Consider the following 16351-nt stretch of genomic DNA (forward strand, 5'->3'; position numbering starts at 1 on the left):
TCTGTGTTGGGAGCTCTCGCTTGAGACGGAGCGTGCGCATTATCTGGGTTAGACAAGATCGAGGGTCGGATGTGGCGCCAAACACGACGAATTGATCGATAAGATTCTGAATCGATATAGATTTTCAGCCAACTCGCGCGTCCTGCTTCGGCTTGCGCACTCTTGCAAGCCTCGCAGACGACATGCACGCTCAGAGCTGGACTCGACAAGCGCTTGTAGCTTCGTTCTGCTTGATTCTGACGCCCGCTTTCGCTCAGAGCCCAAAGGTTCTCGATGCTCTTGACGGTAGCGAAGGAACCATCTTCGAGATCTCGGCTCAGGACAGTCGAGGCGATAGCTCGAATAGTGATGCCATGCCAACTCTGCTGGTTCAGAACAGTCAAAGATATGCTATAATGATGCACAAGCGGATATCTGGCGAAGGCGACAAGATGCTCGAGCTAGCTAGGCATTCGTCGAGCTCTGCTGCTGCCGTCGACGACGAGACCAGCACACGAGCTGCTCGGCATACTACGTCTTCCGAGGCAGCCTTGTTGACCACGACGCGGCTGAATCCTAAGCATCAGGCAGAGGCAGCCGCGTCTAAGACTCAGGCAGTCGTTGCAGAGCAGACATCTATAGCCGCCGCTGTGACGCCCGCCAGTAGACGCGCAGCGGCGACGAGAGCCACGCAGGCGTTCACAACGTCTCGAATTGCTGCTGCATCTTCCTCATCTATCGTTGTGGCGATACAGAGCAGCGTGTCTTCAGCTCTGCCGACCGCTTCAGCCATCTCGTCTCGGGAGCAACTACAGTCCTATGGCATCTTTGACAGCCGCAACAAGTATCACAAGGGCTTCATCGCCTGCCTGATTGTCGCTGGTACGTCTCTCTCTGTGGTTCCTCGGTGGCAAGAGAACTGATCTCGTCTTCAGGTATTGCGCTTGTCTTGCTCGTGATCGCTATTACAAAGTACATCATGCATCTGCCACGCTTCGCGGACCCACAAGACTACCAAGAGGGGTATCAGGACAAATGGGCAAGCACGATGGACAAGGGAGAGTCTCATCAGTCGTGCGAGTCAGACACAACGCTACCGACGTACGCTGCGGCAGATTCTTACACGCAAGAGGATATGCCTCCCAATACTTTTGGACGACGCGCAGCGGTGCTTGATGCATCCCCTCGGCCGGACTGGCACCGGCAGTCTTCGTCCCACTTGAGGGTACCCGAACCGCAATCACCCTCTGCGTTGCCATACTACAGTGCGCCACGGTCGAAGCAATATAGCATGGCGACTCGAAGCAACTCGGAACTTGCGCCTGCTCCACCGCTTGATGCCACACACTGGTCACCTGGCCAGATTGTGAACAGTAGCACTGCGTTCGCTCGACCTGCTCGGACGTACACGCCGCCAACAGCCCGCATGATGGCATCCCAGACCGAGCGACGATCGTCCGCAACGTCTGAGAGTCATCGTTTCGATGACGTTGTAGACAGGGCAGATCTAGGACCGGTCTACGGCGTCCAAGATCAGCAGACGTACCATCACCGAGCGCAGTCCTCGATCGGTCTCGGTAGATCGCCCGGAGAGCATACCATGCGAAGAGGTTTCGTGAGACCTGTGAGCGATGCATATGGCAGATATTGATCCCAGCATTGATTCATCGATATCATCTTGTCATGAATGCATTCACGATCTTTGCCACATCTGATACTGGTACCGCACGTCCTTTTCTTCCACGTCGCCCTCTGGCATATCAACTTCGACCCACCGCGCGAGTTCAGCCAAGGTCGCTTGTTGCCATGCCTCGCCGGGTGCGTTTCTGAAGTCGGGCAAGTGAGTATCGCATTCAAAGGAAGGCTCTTTGATCTGCGTTAGTAGGATGCGGTCTGCCCATGCGCCGCTCCTTTGATCTAATGCCAAGGCGTCTCTGTAGATCTGAGCACCGCCGATGATGAAGATGCGATGACAGCGTGGGCCTGTAGAGTCACTCGAGTGCAGCCGCTTGATTGCGTCGAGTATCGAGGTGGCCTGGAAAGTCCATTTGGCGTCATTGCTGTCTCGACACGCGTTAGGTTGTGTAGCAGAGCGGTGAAGGATGGGAAGACTTGCATGCCGGGAAGAGGCTCGTCGCTCCTGCTGAGTACGACGTTGATGCGAGACTTGAGTGGCCTGAACCGAGCCGGAATACTCTCCCAGCTCTTTCTGCCCATGATGACCGCATTCGCCGTTGCTGGCTGATTGTCCGACGAAGGGGTGACATGCTGAGTCACACGAGAGAAGTAGCGCATCTCGCCCGGCAGAGACCAAGGTAGGCCACCTTTGGCCCCGATGCCGCCATCAGGAGCGCAGCAAACGATCAGTGTCAGACGGACGGGCGGACGAGGGGACATTGTCAGTCGATCACGCTGACGATGGTCTGAGCTATGCGATGCCGAACTACTGTCATCAGCGGACTCGGCACATCTGGCTCGTCGTGCAGCAGCGCTTGTCGCTCGAGTCGGCTTGTAGCTTGTCGGCTTGTCGCGAGGAAGTGGAGCAAGTCGAGCAACTGTGAGTTTGCCAGCCAGCGATCAAGGCAAGATGTCCTTGAGAGCGACGATGGCCCTCCAAGGCTCGAGAAGGTTCCCGCTGAGCTCCAAGGAAGGCAACAAGGACTTCTACAAGGGTGAGCTGGAGCGAGAATGGCGCACGCACGGAAGAGGCTCACCGTCCATGCAGGATATGGCAATCATCCCGGTCTCGGCAGGAAGGCGACCGGTGTCAGACGGTCAAAGCAGTCCAGAGAGACCTACCACATCCGTCCCAGCATGATCAGACGCTTCGTTGTGCCTGACAGCCTCGCCACGACAGAGGTCAGTCGGAGCAAGACGAGGCTGCCTCGATCACGATGTGCTGAGCACCGCTGCCCTCGGCCGCAGATGAAGCCCTACGTAGCTCTCACAGAAAAGAGCTCACAGGACAGCATAGACCCACCCACAACGCCTGCAGGCTGGCCTATGGCGGACACCAAGCCAGAAGCCAGCAGAAGCAGCCTACGTGGCGGCATCTTTGGGCCAAAGGGTACGCCTTCTTGCGCGGCCAGTCGGCAGCCTGTCTGATCCATCTCGACAGGCATGGACGGTGCTTACTACCTCCAGCTTGCTCGCTACAACTCGCTTCGACTCAATCAAAGTGACCTAGCTACCTCGGCCTCCCGCGGTGTTCTCGGCCATTTGAGAGATAGCGTTTCTGGCCTACTTCGTCCGAAGAAGTCTGCTTGATCCTATTACGAGACGACGACAAACGCAAGGCATGATACCGTCTGTCATCCACTGCAATCAGAGCCTCTCCGAGCTCGCGCAGACCGAACCGCTCGGACCTGCCATCGGCGATGATATAGCTCGGATTGCTCGCTTGGGCTCCTCAATGCACATGGTCATCCTGCTGTGTCTATGATGGTGCTCCTTCTCGCGCAACGACCCAACAGGACAGTCGCACGGCATGGGCGCATCGCCTACGTTTGATACCTCCGTCGATGCAGGGACCGCCGAACCTCTTCATTCGGATGCGCTTCCCTCTGTCCCTCAAGCGAGCATACTCTCGAGTAAGCCTACTGCCCTCGGCGCGTCGTCCCGCCAAGCCAGCCTTGGCACGCTTGCTTCTTCCAGTCTTGGTTCCTTTCCGTGCACAGCGGCCCATAGAATGCTCGCGCCGAGCATTGCTGACTCTGAACGCGGGTCTGCAACAGCTACCTCGAGCACGACGTCCCTAGCAGCGCACCAGACAAACGACTCGACTTCACACTTGTTCAATCGCAGATTGAGCTCCCGCCCTGCCTCCCTCGTCCTCAGCTCGTCTCACTACGCCAACATGAAGCAGCCCTCTTCAACTGTCACAGTCGAATCTGCGGACGAGGAAAAGTTGGAGCAAGCGGGCGCAAAAGAGCAGGCAAAATTACAGCGTAATTTTGCTGTAGCAGATCATGATCCGCAGGGCGAAAAGATACACGCGATGGTGGACATGTCGACCATCAAGCTCACAGCAGAAGATCTGTACAACAAGGATATGGTCGACATTGAGCAGCTCAATCTGGACGATGTATGGACTTTGCTCAAGTGAGCTCTCGTAGCTTCACAGACGCGTGTACTGACGCACTCGAGGCAGATGCAAGGCTGATGGCCTGACGGCTGGAGAGGCTCAGCGCCGCATCGACGTGTTTGGCCCCAACAAACTCGAGCACAAAGATGAATCGGCTTTGCTCCAATTTCTGTCGTTCATGTGGAATCCTCTCTCGTGGGTCATGGAAGGCGCTGCCCTTGTCGCAATTGCACTATCAAAGTCAGTATCTCCCAAGATAGGCGTACATAAGCTGACTGGCCATAGAGCAGCGGTCAGAACCGTCCACCGGATTGGCAGGATTTCCTTGGCATCGTGCTGCTCTTGTTCATCAACTCGACGATCGGCTTCCTCGAAGAGCGCAACGCCGGCAATGCCGTCAAGGCGCTCATGGACTCACTCGCACCGAAAGCCAAAGTCAAACGTGACGGCGCATGGAGCGAGATCGAATCTTCAGAGCTCGTGCCTGGGGATGTCATCTCTTTCAAGATTGGCGATGTCGTGCCTGCCGACTGTCGGCTCTTTGATGCCATCAATGTTTCGATCGATCAGGCGGCACTCACTGGCGAGTCCTTGCCTCAGAGCAAGCGCGTCGAAGATCAATGCTTCTCAGGTTCGACGTGTAAGCAGGGCGAAGCTGAAGCAGTCGTCATTTCGACCGGATCCAATACCTTCTTCGGTCGAGCAGCAACTCTGGTTGGTCAGGACGACGACTCGACCGGTCATCTTCAGATGATCCTCGCCAAGATCGGTTCCTTCTGCCTCGTCTCGATCGGCGTCTTCGTCGTCGCAGAGATCCTCGTGCTATACGCGGGATTCAGATACTCTTATAGACGTGGGCTGGATGACATCCTTGTCCTGCTCATCGGCGGTATTCCCATCGCAATGCCGACCGTCTTGTCTGTCACACTGGCGGTCGGCGCTCAGCAACTTGCAAAATATCAAGCAATCGTCACTCGTATAACCGCAATCGAGGAACTGGCTGGCGTCACGATCCTTTGCTCTGATAAAACTGGGACGCTCACGACTAATAAGCTCACGATTGATCGGACCACCGTCAAGACGTATGCCGAGCTGTCGGCCGACGAGGTCTGCCTCGAGGCTGCCCGAGCTTCACGTACCGAGAACCAAGATGCAATCGATCTATGTGTTGTCTCCTCGTCCGGCGGTCCAGATGCCGCAAGGAGGAACATCAGAGTCCTAGACTTCAAGCCATTCAACCCAGTTGACAAGCGTACAGAAGTCACCTACATCGAGGAAGACTCTAGTATCATGCGGCGCGTCACAAAGGGCATGACAGGCGTCATCATTGAACTTTGCAGTCGTGGCAAAACCGAAGCTATCGAGACTCAGCTCGAGACTGACGTCGAAGAATTCGCTCGCCGCGGTCTTCGCGCTCTCGCGGTCGCGCACGAGACTGTTACTTCTGACGACAAAGATGGCCCAGGCGATGGCTTCCGACTGATCGGTCTGCTCGCGATCTACGATCCACCTCGTGATGACACTAGGCAGACGATTGAAGATGCCCTCGCTCTTGGTGTCAAGGTCAAGATGGCAACAGGTGATCAGCTGGCGATTGCAAAGGAGACAGGTCGTCGTCTCGGTCTTGGTGATCACATGTATCCTGCCAAAGTGCTCAAGGACGGTCCTGCACCTGGCGGCAAGCACTTGACGCTCGACGAGATGATCCTGGATGCGGATGGTTTTGCCGGCGTCTTCCCAGAGCACAAGTATGAAATCGTCAAACGTCTACAAGGTCTAGGTCATCTCGTCGCGATGACAGGCGATGGAGCAAACGATGCGCCGGCGCTCTCCCGTGCGAATGTCGGCATCGCTGTCGAAGGCGCCACCGATGCTGCTAGGGGTGCGGCTGATATCGTCTTGACTGAACCTGGTCTGTCCACAATCGTGCACGCAATCCGGCAGTCCCGCGTCATCTTTCAGCGGATGCGCAACTATTCAATCTATGCTTGCGCAGTCACGATCCGTATCGTTGTCTGTTTCGCCGTCCTGGCATTCGCCTTCAGGTTCAATATGCCGCCTTTCATGATCCTTTTGGTCGCCATTCTCAATGATGGCACGATCATGACACTTTCTCTGGATCGTGTCCTACCGTCAATGACGCCCGATACGTGGGATCTGGGCGAGATATTTGCTTATGCTATTGCGTATGGCGTCTATCTCTCTGCGGGCACGATCATCTTTGTCGTACTCATCCTCAAGACGTCCTTCTTTGAAGCCAAGTTCGGCGTCAACCCCATCAAGGCTAACAACGACTACCAGCTGCACATGGTAAGCGGGCATCGTCAATGTGATGGGCTCCACTGACGCTGCTGCAGATCATCTATCTTCAAGTGGCACAGATCTCACAAGCGCTCATCTTCATCACTCGCTCACACTCCTGGTTCTTCGTTGAGCGGCCCAGCCTCGCCCTCTTCGGCGCCTTCTGTCTGGCGCAGCTCATATCCTCTATCATTGCGGCGTATGGCGATTGGTATGTCCTCTGATTCGATTGATGACCCCGTTGATGCCAAACCTGCAGGGGCTTTGCCAATGTCGCCAGGATCAGCGGCGGTTGGATCGGTATTGTCTGTAGGTTGAGCACTCAGATCTCCTTGCAGATCAGCTGACTCTATGCGCAGGGCTCTTCAATCTTTGTCACTTCTGGGCGCTCGATTTGCTCAAATTCGGCATGCGATACGCCTTGAAGCGCGTACGTAGGACTACCACGCGCGAGGAGCCCGGAGCGACCTCGTCTGATACGCATCCGCTCGCTCGGAGCTCCTCGCGTGTGTCTCTGCACGAATCGCTTTACTCGAACCGCGTCAGCTTCCTCCGTCGAGCTCAGCGTCGTCTACCTGGCCTCGGAAAGCGGCGAATCGCGATCGCACAGAACGAACTCGAACGCTATTCGACTGCGTCCATTCATGGCGCTAGCGAGCAACTGAGGGGCTTGAATTAACAGTCGCCTGCTCAACGTCGTGATAAACTGTATAATGCAAGCAACATGTAACAGCAGCTATCTCATATCCTCTCACTGGCTGCAATAGCGACGCGGCAGCCGCCAGCAATGATTGCGCTGAGTAAAGCATGCGCGGGTGCTTTCTGAGAGTCGTTCTCAACTGCAGTGTCTAGGTGCTCGAGCTCGTCGTCTCTGAACTCGGCAAGGATCTTTGCGAGGAGCGGGATGGAAGGATGATCATGCGGCACTTTGGATAGCGCAGTCAGTTGGCTGCCGGCTGATCAGCATGTGAGAATTGAGCCTCAAGGCAGGAGCAACATACTCGTTGTAGTGCTCGCCGATGACGGTCTCGACCGCTTCCGTGCAGGCCATGGCGGCTTCTCTGCCCATGAGAGCTGTGCCGGCGCCGAGTGACCAGCCTGCTAACTTCCAAAACGGGTAGAGGGCGGTAGGCCGGACGCCATGCTGCAGTATGACTTTGTCGAATGTCTGAATGTGTTTCTTCTCCTGATCCCACATGTGCTGCAAAGAATGTCAATAACATGACTGTCAGGTGCAAGTGGCTCACCTGTATGAGCTCTGCCAGGGACTTGTTCCTGCCCAGGACGGCGAGCTGTCCTCTGTAGATCCAGTTGGCTCCCAGCTCGCCTGCCTGGTCAACCCTGATGATTCTCTCGATGATGCGTCGCTGAGCCCTCGTGAGATCAGCAGGCGTGCCCGTCGTCGCAGCCTCGGGGAAATCAGGGTTACCGCTAGGCGATAGATAGGCCGATGAGGGCAAGTTGGCCGTTGCAGAGTGTTCCGGCGATGATGTATGGCCACTCGCGGAAGGTGCCGCGCTGGCGATGCCTCGTCGCTGGACTGTCATCGATCTACCTACTCGCTGGTGGAAGCCTCTGATCGTTTGTCTCGACATCTATCCTATCGACTTGGCTGTGGCAACTTGGCAATGTCAACGTCGTCGCGCGTCTTCTTGTTTGAATATCAAATCGAAGATGATCATCGAATTGCGACTTGCTTGCCCCCGCCCACGTCGCGGAGATGATCGATGACGTCGCCGGACATGTGCTTGAAGCTCTTCCTGCTCCTTCTCGCCGGAAAGTAGCGAACAGCAAGCATGTCATCGATCACGAAGAACCCCATCACCTGGAAGGGATACGGCATTGCCTCCACCAAGGACTACAAGAACTTCTCTGTCCGCGACTTTGAACCCAAGAAGGCGGACGACTATGACATCGACATTGCCATCTCTGTGAGCCTTCACGCTCTTGACTGTTCTCTCCTTGGCTGATGTGTTCCTCTCTGTCAGCACTGTGGCGTATGTGCTTCGTAAGCCGTTCATCGTCTGGTCTCGCACACGCTTGCTGACACGTTGACATGCTAGCGACCACCACACGATCAGTGGAGGCTGGGGCCCTGTAGCCGACGAGCACCTCATCGCAGGGTGTGTCGACCACCTATCAAGCTTACTCGAGCTTACGCAGCATTGACCAGACACGAAGTCGTCGGCAAGGTCGTCAAAGTTGGCAGCAAGGTCTCGAGCATCAAAGAAGGCGATCGTGTCGCTGTAGGTGCTCAAGTGTGCTCCTGCTTCGAGTGCAACAACTGCAAGAACGATAACGAGAACTACTGTCCCAATGGCGTTGATACCTACAACGCAAAGTATCCCAACGGCGATCTCGCGCACGGTGGCTACTCGGCCGGCATCCGAGTTCACGAACGCTTCGTCTTCCCTCTGCCGGAAGCACTGAAATCAGAGGATGCCGCACCCATGGCTTGCGCTGGCTTGACGGTCTACTCGCCCATCGTGCGCAACGGTACAGGCCCCGGCAAGCGAGTCGCAGTACTCGGTCTGGGAGGTCTCGGTCATTTTGCAGTCCAGTGGATCAAAGCGCTCGGCGCAGAAGCCGTCGTCTTCTCGCACTCGCCCTCCAAGAAAGAAGATGCGCTCAAGCTTGGTGCGACGGACTTTGTGGATACCTCGAAGAAGGACTTCGAGAAGCCTTGGGCGGGCAAGATCGACCTGATCATCTCGACTGCTTCTTCCACAAAGGGGCTCGATCTCAATCCCTACATCTCCACCCTCGTCCCGCAGGGCAAGCTCGTCTATGTCGGCATGCCCGAGGAAAGCCTGGGAGAGATCAAATCGCAGCAACTCGCGGGTAATGGCGCCTTCATCGGCTCCTCTCACATTGGCTCGAAGAAGGAGGCACTTGCGATGTACAAGCTCGCGGCCGACAAGGGCGTCAAGCCTATGCTCTTGGTGCTTCCCATGAAAGAAGCCGGCAAGGCCATCCAGGTGCGTTCTTTTGCCATCTCTGTTGACACTCGCGCTCATTGCGGTTTGGGCAGCTCATTGAGGACAACAAGCAGCGATACCGCACTGTTCTTGTCCAAGATATCGTCGACTATTGAACAGTGAAAAGCCCTCGGGGGCCAAAGCTCAAAGGCTAGCAAAGTTGTACGCCAGAAAATGAAAAAAACGCGTCTGCTGCAGTGTCGACGTGTCAAGCATGTCAAGCCGCTGTTAGCCTGCCGTCTTAGCCAGCCTGAACCCATGTCAGACAGTGAGATTGCTGCAAAGGCGAGCAAGAGGAGTATGAATGGCGAAAGCGCAGCTGGCAAGAAACGCAGACGGACAGAACCCACGTGAGTTCAACCCGCGCCATGTCAGAGGCCTCACTGAGCGTCATGGAGGGACATGTCCAGTTCTGATGGGTCTGACATGGATCTCGATGACTCGGCAGACGAGCAAGAAGCAGCAGAAGTGACGCCCGAGCCGACCAAAGCAAAAGTCAAGCGAGCTGCACCGCGGGCCAAGACCGGCAAAGGCTCAAAGAAGGTCTTGTCTAAAGAGACTGTCTCTGACAGCGAGGAAGAGGGTCCAGCCGAGCCCGAGCAAGACGACGCAGACGAAGATCTCGAGTCTGAGGATGAGGTCGAGGCGGCACTCTACCCGCTCGAGGGCAAATACAAAGATGCAGCGGACCGTGCCTAGTACGGCTGCCTCCCTGGCTTCTGCGTCTGCTGCCATGCTGAGATCTCTCGATGGCACAGCCTCATGACGCTCACCCAGATCCAGCGCGAAGAGATTCTGGCCGAGCGAGAGGAGGAGAAGCAGGAGCAGATTGACGCCCGTGAGATCAGAGCGCTCGCTCAGAATGCCGGCAAGACGAACAGGGCACCCGCTCGAGCGTCGACTCGCAAACAGACCGTCGCGCCCTCAAAGACTGACAAGGCGATTGACGCGCTCAAGAAGAGCAGGACAGACCGCATAGAGAAGAAGACGACGAGAGTAAGCGCAGAGCTGCCTGCAGAGATATGCGTGGCTCACACGCTTCACAGTCGTCTGCTGCGCCAAAGAGGGACAGGAAACCGGCAAATGAAGAGTCAGACGAGGAAGTCGCTCAAGCAGCACAAGAGAGTGAAGGGTCAGAGGAAGAGACCTATTCAAGGAGAAGAGGCAGAGTCAAAGTAGATAAGCCAACGCGGGCTCAAGAGCAAGAGGCCACGCATGCAGAGATCAATTCGATCTTGGTCACTCGCGATCAGCTGACTCGCTACTGGCCTTGCCCCTGGTTCGCCGAATGGGCGAAAGGTGCGCACTTTGGCCTAGCTGCTCGCGAGTCTCACTCGTGCCTACAGATGCCTACGTAAGAGTCTTGGTCGGAGTGGATGACACGAAGCAAAACGTCTACCGGCTTTCGCGCATCCTGAGCGTCGAAGAGGCACCGACGCTGTACAGACTCGAAGATAATTGCAAGACTGACAAGGCGCTCAAGCTCGCTCACGGCTCGGCAGAACGCATCTTCGAGATTAGCAAAGTCAGCAATTCGCCAGCGGCTGACGTGAGCTTCATACTGCAGTGTCGAAGCTATGCTCACGCCATGTCAGAGCGAGGTACGGCGCTTGAAGAGTGTCTTGCTTAGCGAAAAGCGCAAACCGATCACAGCGCGCCAGGTAGAACAGAAGCTGCCCATTCTGCAACGCTACGCCCAGCACGCACCAACCGAAGCTGACATTACGACCCGGATCAATGTCAACAAGCTCGATGATGCCGAGTACGAGCGACCGCGCAGGAAAGCACGATTACTCGAGGAGCGTGCGGCAGCAGAGGCCAAGAAAGACACAATTGCACTCGCCAAGATCAATGTCGAGCTGACTAAGCTGGAGCCTCCGCTTCCAATAGCACGCGAACCTTCTGCGAACACATCGGAGAGCGCGGCGCGGATAGCTGCAAAGCTACAGGCGGCAGCTCAGACTCAGCCGAAGCAGTCGCAGGCACCCGGAAGGACAGATCCAGCACGGCGGACTGCCGACTCGCTGAATGGGGGTGGATCAGGCTCCAGTACACCCACGCGCCTGAAGGCCGTCAAGAGGTGCTTCTCTCTGCTAGTCATGTGTTAGCACTGATCAGGCATGCAGAATGGAGGGCGCAATCACACCAAGCAGTCTATCCATAGACCTTACGGCCGCCTCTGAGACTTCTCAGAGTGGACACAAGCCTGCACGCATCGAGCTCGACCTCGGAGACTTCTGAGCGAGCTCCGCTTCATGTTGACAACAGTAATGCATACTACATAGCTACTACGTCGTGATCTACATCTCTAAGAGACGATCGATAGAACGCTCTAGATCTCCCTTCTGCGAGACGAGAACGATCTCGAGAACATCGCTCGTCATGGTGGGAAAGATCTGCTGCAGTGTTCCGAGTGCTGCGCTGTGAGCCGCTTCGTGAGCTCGATCAATCTCTGCCTGGACCGTTGCGGCAGACTGATTGTCCGGTCGATAGTCGCCCGGCTGAGTCTGGGGCAGCAAGCTTGAGCCAGCAGAAGCTGGACGATCTGTCGGCGCGCCTGCCTGCCAGGGTGAATAGCCTCGCCGCCTAGCGGGACTGGGTAAGGGTGTGCCTGATTCCGACGGCGGCCGCAAATCGCTCTCTTTGCTGCTGATAGCAAGCTCGTCAAAGATTTTGCCGATTGCATTCAGCGGCTTGCTGACCGTCTTTGTCAGATTGTCGCCAGACTTTTGCAAGAATCCCCGTGTGATCGAGGGCAGAGTGGCGCCAGGCTGCTCAAGCGCTGAAGCAGTATCCGCTTCGGTAGCTGCGATGTCATCCGGCTCTGCTGCTGAGGGCTGTTCTTGCTCTGCGCGAGTGAACCGCTTGAAAGGCTCGAGCACCGGGCTAGACTCGCTGGGTAGATGCGCAATTGCATCTTCTACGTTTGCTTCAAACTCGTGCTGTGTGATGTTCGAGAGTGACGAATGGTCCATTGACTCGATGAAACCAATCGCTCCATTGAGGCTCGAAAGGTAGTAGCCACTTTCGCCCTGCAATCTTTCAGGGTTTCTGAAGCGCTGTATGTACTGCAGATTCGATACAAGATGCGGTGGATTTGCTTGCAGGACGACATAAATGAGGAGTGGCATGAAAGTGTCTGCACCTTGATCTGCAGCAAGCTGTCTGATGAGGCCGAATATCACTTTGCAGCAGTTGAGTATGCAAATGAGCTTGTCTCGAGGTGCCTTGTACTGGTTGATCTTGAGCAATTCTGTCCGTGCAAACTCAACAAAAGCAGATGTTTGTTCGGCTTGTGGTAGGTCGAGGTGCTCCTCGCTGACCCATCGGAAGAGCTGTATCCGCTGGGTCAGGATCTGATCGCGCTCTAGATCGTCTGTCGAGAACGTGGGCGAAGCAGACTGTGCAATGGCAGGAGTGAAAGTCCTGCTGTGCTGTTAGCAGCCGGGATGAGATCACTTTGACGACGTACAGATGATACAGGCGATTCATGACGAGCTTCTCCATCGCTTCGATGGCGTTGTCAAATTCTCGCTCAGAAGCATCCTTCCAGACCTCGCAAGAACGCATCTTGAGCGTTATGAACTGTGGGCTCAATCACGTGATCAGCAGGGATCAATTCACTTCGTGCAAGGCAACGGACGTCGAGAAAATCATTGATGACTCGAATCTGATCATTGACAGACCAAGGCCGTTTTGCAAACTCTTTGAGAAAGCTCCGTAGGTATCGAGCAATGACGTCGGCCTGTCGAGAGCGCATCTGCTCGAGAAAGCGATTGAAATCAAACGGCACATCTTCGTCCTCCTGTGTGACTTGCTTCTCGCGAGCAGGATCAGGCGCAGCAGGCGGCGCATCTTCCTCGCTTTGCACGGCCGGAAGGGCATTCTGCTGACTTGTGCGCAGGAGCATAGGCTGACTCGCTTGCTGAGGCGTGCCAGAGAGTGACCGCTGCTGAGGTCGCCGACCGGCGACGGCGGCAAAGAGGCTGCTCTCCGGAGTGCCTGCACGCGAGGAAGGTGCAGTCGCTCGTGGCGAAGAGGCTGACGGAGTCAGAAAGCCAGACGCGACATCACTGTTCAGGCTTGGGGACAGCCTTGCTTTAAAGGCAGAGGCAATCGAGGAGAACGTCAACGAGGGCGATTGAGTCAAGCCTTGCTTTGGCTCTCTCTGCGGTGCTTCTCCAACGGGTGGCGCGGGTAGAGGGGGTGAAGTGGGCATGGGCAAACCAATGAGAGGCGGTTGAGCTTGCGAGCTTTCGTCTTGTGCTGTCGTCAGAGACGCAAGGGGATCGAAGTTGGCTGTCTGACTTGCGAGCTCGCCGGAGCGCTCCGCATCTTCCGACTGGTCACTCGTGGCATGCTTCGGTAGCTCCGGCAGTGCACGCGAATGCGACTCGCTCGGCGAGCCAGGCGGTGAATGAGACCTCAGCGAATCCCAGACTGCAGCGCCCGAGTCGAGCTCATCAGCCTGGGCAGCCATGCCTTCCTATCAGTCGCAGCGATGAGTGAGCGGGTCGGGCATCATGACTCGCCCGAGCTTATCGTCATTCGGTTGGCGCTGGTAGCCGTCGCCTCCTTCTCGTCGTCGTCGTCGTCGTCGTCGCGACTTTGGCGCTTTGGCTGGCTGCTCCCAAACTTTGACTCTTGACGGCTCATGGAGGGCTTCGATGACCTCCTCTCGCCGGGCGCAGGTCTGCATCGATCTAGCGCATCCAACGATCCCGCAATGAGCTCGGCGTCGTTCTTTGGCGCACCGCAAGATCACGACGAGGATGGCATGGACAATCCGTTTGCAGACCTGCCTGCTGGGCGCTCGCTCTACCTTGGCTCTCCCGCTGCGCCTCAATCTCCTTCTCGGAGCACTGAGGAAGCGGCAGCTGCACTTGGCTACAGCACAGCAGCCTCAGACGAGCAGTTGAACGACTTGCATGGCTCACAGGTAGACAGCTCAACGGGCCCAGAGCTACTTGGCAGCGTCCCAGCTGCCCATGAGCACGCTCAGGATCCATATTCGGATGAGATTCCGGGCACGCCGGACTCGCCTGAGCTCACACTGAGTACGCCTGCGCCTGTAGAACGCCCGGAGACGCTGTTCGGTGCGTCAGACGACTTGCTCGAAGGTCTGCTGGCCCGCCAGCGGGCTATGCCTCCGCCTCCTGCATTCAAGCCAAGTCGTACTGCGGCTGTTCGTCAGTCACAGACAAACGCGGAAATTACATCAAATGTCTCGAGGCATGACTCGCTTGCATCCATCGCGCCCATAGACGGCCGGCCTGCTTCCTTGCAAGGCGACAGAGTCATTGTCTCTCCCATCAGTGGAGAGTCAGCTCAGCGGGCGTTCAGCAACCTTTCCCTTGAAGCAGACATGCGCTCAGCGAATCCGACACTGGACGCGACACCAGATCCCGATCTGGGCTGGCGCGCTGACAGAGGAGACTCTCAGAACACCGAGGATGTCACCAGATCGGATTCTGCCTCTGTCAAGACAGTCGCCTTGGATTCTGAGCGCCAGAGCCTTGCAGGCGTCGAAGTGAGGCCATCTCTTCATCTATCGCAAGCCCGCTGACGCAGCGCTTAGCCGTCTGTGCAGCCCGGGGTCGGCAATTCCTCTATCAGCGCGCAGACGACACCTGCGTCGTCAAAGCCGAAATTCCAGATTACAGTCGGCGATCCTACCAAGATCGGCTCAGACTTTGTCGGTAGCGCGCATATCGTATATACTATCCGCACAAGAGTACGTCTGCCTGGCTCGCTGCTGCTACAAATGACTGAGGCAAATGGCAGACAACGTCTACCGCCTATCGGAAGCAGGACTTCTCTGTCCTGCGACGATTCAGGGATTTCGTCTGGCTATACGAGGCGCTCGCGGCGAACAATCCAGGCGTCATCATCCCGCCAATTCCCGAGAAGAAAGTGACCGGGCGATTCTCCGATGGTTTCGTCGAAGGTAGACGGCAAGCCCTACAGACTTGCCTCCAGACCACCGTCGATCACGCGCTTCTGCATTCCGATCCCGACCTCAAGACTTTCCTCGAATCAGACTCATTCAATGCAGACGTAGGCAAGGAACTTTTGCGCCGCTATGCTGTCTGACGGTTTGCGTAGATCAAGCATCGAAGAGCTGACCATCCGTCCGAATCTAGCGGCTTTTTTGCCAATCTCGGCAGCTCAATCTCAGGTCCAAAATTCCAAGAATTTGACGATTTCTTCGACAGTAGACGCACCTATCTAGACATGTTCGAACCTCAACTCAAGGCGCTACACCACTCCATCTCGGTCGCATCTCGAGCTCGGCAGGCTTTATCCGCGTCGACTAACGAGCTCAGCCTGGCGCTCGTCGCTACTGCAGCTTGCGATCTCTCTCGACCAGTGCGGGACGCGTTGTCCGGATTGGCAGCGCTCCTCAAGAAGATCAGAGACATTGCGGAGGCCCAGAGTAAGTCAGAGGAGGTTGGCTTAATAGCTACGATTGACACCTACAGCCGACTGGTCGGCTCTGTCAGGGTGGGTGGCCTTCTTGCCTCAACATTGACTCGTGCTCACAAGCTGCATCAGCTCGCTCTGCAAGCGCGCGTGAAGCTCCACCAAGCGTGGCAGCGCCATCTGAACCACGCAGCGATGCTTCTGCAAAGTTATGAAAAGGCCAAGCGTCAGGGCAGGCTACACGAAGATGTACTCGAATCAGACCTCGCCGAATGCCTCGAGGTGCGTGATATGCGATACTGTAGTTTTCGCTGATCACATGTTGCAGGCCGAGCGCAAAGCTGATACCGCCAAGCGGGATTTTGAGGACGTGTCGAAGCTCACGCGCGCAGAAATGCTCAGATTCGATACGGAGAAGGTCGATAATTTTCGGCTCGATCTGACGGCATACGTCCGGGGGCTTGCTGCGCGTCAGCGGACTGTCGTCGAGCTGTGGTCAAAGTACACGGAAATCATAAGTGAAGCTGTCAATTCGAACATAGTGTCTTTACCGGCCAACAGTGCCGATGTCAGTGTTGTACTATGA

General features: G+C 56.2%; 9 protein-coding genes across 9 annotated transcripts; 6 read left to right on the plus strand and 3 right to left on the minus strand.

Moving 5' to 3' along the window:
• Positions 1-182: 182 nt before the first annotated feature.
• On the plus strand, positions 183-1630 carry L969DRAFT_47414 (uncharacterized protein; the record flags this gene model as incomplete). The annotated part of the gene is made up of 2 exons (XM_014713476.1): positions 183-861; positions 915-1630. The coding sequence occupies 2 exons, from the start codon at positions 183-185 to the stop codon at positions 1628-1630; spliced, it is 1395 nt and encodes a 464-aa protein (XP_014568962.1).
• A 42-nt stretch (positions 1631-1672) lies between these two features.
• Positions 1673-2376, minus strand: L969DRAFT_103072 (uncharacterized protein; the record flags this gene model as incomplete). Its single annotated transcript, XM_014713477.1, has 2 exons — positions 1673-2039; positions 2096-2376. 2 exons carry the CDS (start codon positions 2374-2376, stop codon positions 1673-1675), a joined length of 648 nt encoding a protein of 215 aa, XP_014568963.1.
• Positions 2377-2471: 95 nt separating this feature from the next.
• On the plus strand, positions 2472-3356 carry L969DRAFT_424096 (uncharacterized protein). Its single transcript, XM_014713478.1, has 4 exons — positions 2472-2651; positions 2705-2838; positions 2905-3046; positions 3098-3356. Exons 1-4 carry the CDS (start codon positions 2567-2569, stop codon positions 3244-3246), a joined length of 510 nt encoding a protein of 169 aa, XP_014568964.1. The 5' UTR covers positions 2472-2566; the 3' UTR covers positions 3247-3356.
• A 479-nt stretch (positions 3357-3835) lies between these two features.
• On the plus strand, positions 3836-7043 carry L969DRAFT_48289 (uncharacterized protein; the record flags this gene model as incomplete). The annotated part of the gene is made up of 6 exons (XM_014713479.1): positions 3836-4080; positions 4130-4303; positions 4354-6373; positions 6421-6575; positions 6624-6673; positions 6724-7043. The coding sequence occupies 6 exons, from the start codon at positions 3836-3838 to the stop codon at positions 7041-7043; spliced, it is 2964 nt and encodes a 987-aa protein (XP_014568965.1).
• Positions 7044-7059: 16 nt separating this feature from the next.
• On the minus strand, positions 7060-8018 carry L969DRAFT_87054 (uncharacterized protein). Its single transcript, XM_014713480.1, has 3 exons — positions 7612-8018; positions 7366-7565; positions 7060-7313 (listed from the first exon to the last, which is right to left on the minus strand). Exons 1-3 carry the CDS (start codon positions 7909-7911, stop codon positions 7106-7108), a joined length of 708 nt encoding a protein of 235 aa, XP_014568966.1. The 5' UTR covers positions 7912-8018; the 3' UTR covers positions 7060-7105.
• Positions 8019-8039: 21 nt separating this feature from the next.
• Positions 8040-9462, plus strand: L969DRAFT_87055 (uncharacterized protein). The gene is made up of 5 exons (XM_014713481.1): positions 8040-8295; positions 8353-8372; positions 8428-8487; positions 8538-9342; positions 9396-9462. The coding sequence occupies exons 1-5, from the start codon at positions 8161-8163 to the stop codon at positions 9456-9458; spliced, it is 1083 nt and encodes a 360-aa protein (XP_014568967.1). The 5' UTR covers positions 8040-8160; the 3' UTR covers positions 9459-9462.
• L969DRAFT_87056 (uncharacterized protein) lies at positions 9445-11643 on the plus strand. Its single transcript, XM_014713482.1, has 7 exons — positions 9445-9692; positions 9753-10040; positions 10101-10338; positions 10389-10641; positions 10689-10891; positions 10938-11422; positions 11469-11643. Exons 1-7 carry the CDS (start codon positions 9517-9519, stop codon positions 11581-11583), a joined length of 1758 nt encoding a protein of 585 aa, XP_014568968.1. The 5' UTR covers positions 9445-9516; the 3' UTR covers positions 11584-11643.
• L969DRAFT_94204 (uncharacterized protein) lies at positions 11643-13822 on the minus strand (the record flags this gene model as incomplete). The annotated part of the gene is made up of 3 exons (XM_014713483.1): positions 11643-12768; positions 12815-12927; positions 12986-13822. The coding sequence occupies 3 exons, from the start codon at positions 13820-13822 to the stop codon at positions 11643-11645; spliced, it is 2076 nt and encodes a 691-aa protein (XP_014568969.1).
• A 174-nt stretch (positions 13823-13996) lies between these two features.
• On the plus strand, positions 13997-16351 carry L969DRAFT_94205 (uncharacterized protein; the record flags this gene model as incomplete). Its single annotated transcript, XM_014713484.1, has 6 exons — positions 13997-14872; positions 14921-15076; positions 15127-15399; positions 15448-15846; positions 15898-16047; positions 16094-16351. 6 exons carry the CDS (start codon positions 13997-13999, stop codon positions 16349-16351), a joined length of 2112 nt encoding a protein of 703 aa, XP_014568970.1.

This window comes from Mixia osmundae, assembly GCF_000708205.1.
Source record: "Mixia osmundae IAM 14324 unplaced genomic scaffold scaffold_4, whole genome shotgun sequence".
NCBI classification, from domain to species: domain Eukaryota; kingdom Fungi; phylum Basidiomycota; class Mixiomycetes; order Mixiales; family Mixiaceae; genus Mixia; species Mixia osmundae.

Coding starts and splice junctions, on each gene's coding strand:
- L969DRAFT_424096 (XM_014713478.1), top strand. CDS start 2,567: ATGTCCTTGAGAGCGACGATGGCCCTCCAAGGCTCGAGAAGGTTCCCG. Junction 2,652..2,704: donor CAACAAGGACTTCTACAAGG/GTGAGCTGGAGC, acceptor CCGTCCATGCAG/GATATGGCAATCATCCCGGT. Junction 3,047..3,097: donor CGGCATCTTTGGGCCAAAGG/GTACGCCTTCTT, acceptor CCATCTCGACAG/GCATGGACGGTGCTTACTAC.
- L969DRAFT_87054 (XM_014713480.1), bottom strand. CDS start 7,911: ATGACAGTCCAGCGACGAGGCATCGCCAGCGCGGCACCTTCCGCGAGT. Junction 7,566..7,611: donor CCCTGGCAGAGCTCATACAG/GTGAGCCACTTG, acceptor CATTCTTTGCAG/CACATGTGGGATCAGGAGAA. Junction 7,314..7,365: donor ATCGGCGAGCACTACAACGA/GTATGTTGCTCC, acceptor ATCAGCCGGCAG/CCAACTGACTGCGCTATCCA.
- L969DRAFT_87055 (XM_014713481.1), top strand. CDS start 8,161: ATGTCATCGATCACGAAGAACCCCATCACCTGGAAGGGATACGGCATT. Junction 8,296..8,352: donor ACATCGACATTGCCATCTCT/GTGAGCCTTCAC, acceptor CCTCTCTGTCAG/CACTGTGGCGTATGTGCTTC. Junction 9,343..9,395: donor AAGCCGGCAAGGCCATCCAG/GTGCGTTCTTTT, acceptor CGGTTTGGGCAG/CTCATTGAGGACAACAAGCA.
- L969DRAFT_87056 (XM_014713482.1), top strand. CDS start 9,517: ATGAAAAAAACGCGTCTGCTGCAGTGTCGACGTGTCAAGCATGTCAAG. Junction 9,693..9,752: donor CGCAGACGGACAGAACCCAC/GTGAGTTCAACC, acceptor GGACATGTCCAG/TTCTGATGGGTCTGACATGG. Junction 11,423..11,468: donor CGCCTGAAGGCCGTCAAGAG/GTGCTTCTCTCT, acceptor TCAGGCATGCAG/AATGGAGGGCGCAATCACAC.